The sequence below is a fragment of the Sinocyclocheilus anshuiensis genome, unplaced genomic scaffold, assembly GCF_001515605.1.
Source record: "Sinocyclocheilus anshuiensis isolate Anshui unplaced genomic scaffold, SAMN03320099.WGS_v1.1 scaffold877, whole genome shotgun sequence".
NCBI lineage: Eukaryota > Metazoa > Chordata > Actinopteri > Cypriniformes > Cyprinidae > Sinocyclocheilus > Sinocyclocheilus anshuiensis.
Window position 1 is genome coordinate 1,098,343 of NW_015557181.1, and position 679 is coordinate 1,099,021.

At 42.1% G+C, this 679-nt stretch overlaps 1 protein-coding gene across 1 annotated transcript in view; it reads left to right on the plus strand.

The window, feature by feature from the left end:
• The window catches only part of LOC107678636 (sorting nexin-25-like), a 71,697-nt gene that overhangs the window by 61,625 nt on the left and 9,393 nt on the right, over window positions 1-679 (plus strand). Inside the window, exon 12 of the mRNA XM_016473981.1 lies at window positions 152-292. Coding sequence (XP_016329467.1) covers window positions 152-292 — 141 coding nt within the window. The remainder of the gene's footprint in view (window positions 1-151; window positions 293-679) is intronic.

Sequence of the window (679 nt, forward strand, 5' to 3'; positions counted from 1 at the left end):
ATTCTATTTTCATTTTATTTTATTTCAATTCCATTTTAATTTCATTTTATGTAATTTCAATTCCATTTTTATTTTATATTATTCACTGCACAACGTGAATCAGAGTGAGTGAAAATAACTATCCTAAAATCATAGTATGTGTATCTCGTAGGCCTCTGAGGAGAATGGCGAGCAGATGGCGTGTTACTTTGTAGCAGTGAGTCTTTCTGAAGACGACGACTGCAAGAACAACCGCTGGACCGTCACCAGGAAGCTCAGCGAGTTTCAGGCTTTGCACAGGAAGTTGACGGAGGTACAGCTGATATTTACAGTACGCTGCCACACCTCTGATGTGTGATATCATGTGCGGGCGTAGTGTTTCAAATAGCACTGATCTGTGACGGCCCTCTGCTGCGGCCATTGTCAAGCTGCTGTGGCAATGAACTAATTGTTGTACATTATCAGTTCTGATACAGATTATGCATGACAGAACATAAAACCGAGAAGGGTCTGGCTGCAGCCTCGCACTTCCACTCTCAGACGTGCATTCTCAGGCTTGCATTCTCAGACACTTGCGCTTCCGCTAGCGACCAATATGTATATATAGTATTTTCCTCCCATACCGCAAAACGCACGTGGCATAATGTGGCATAATGGACTAAAAAGGCCAAACTCAATATGCTCCTCTACATTATTAATA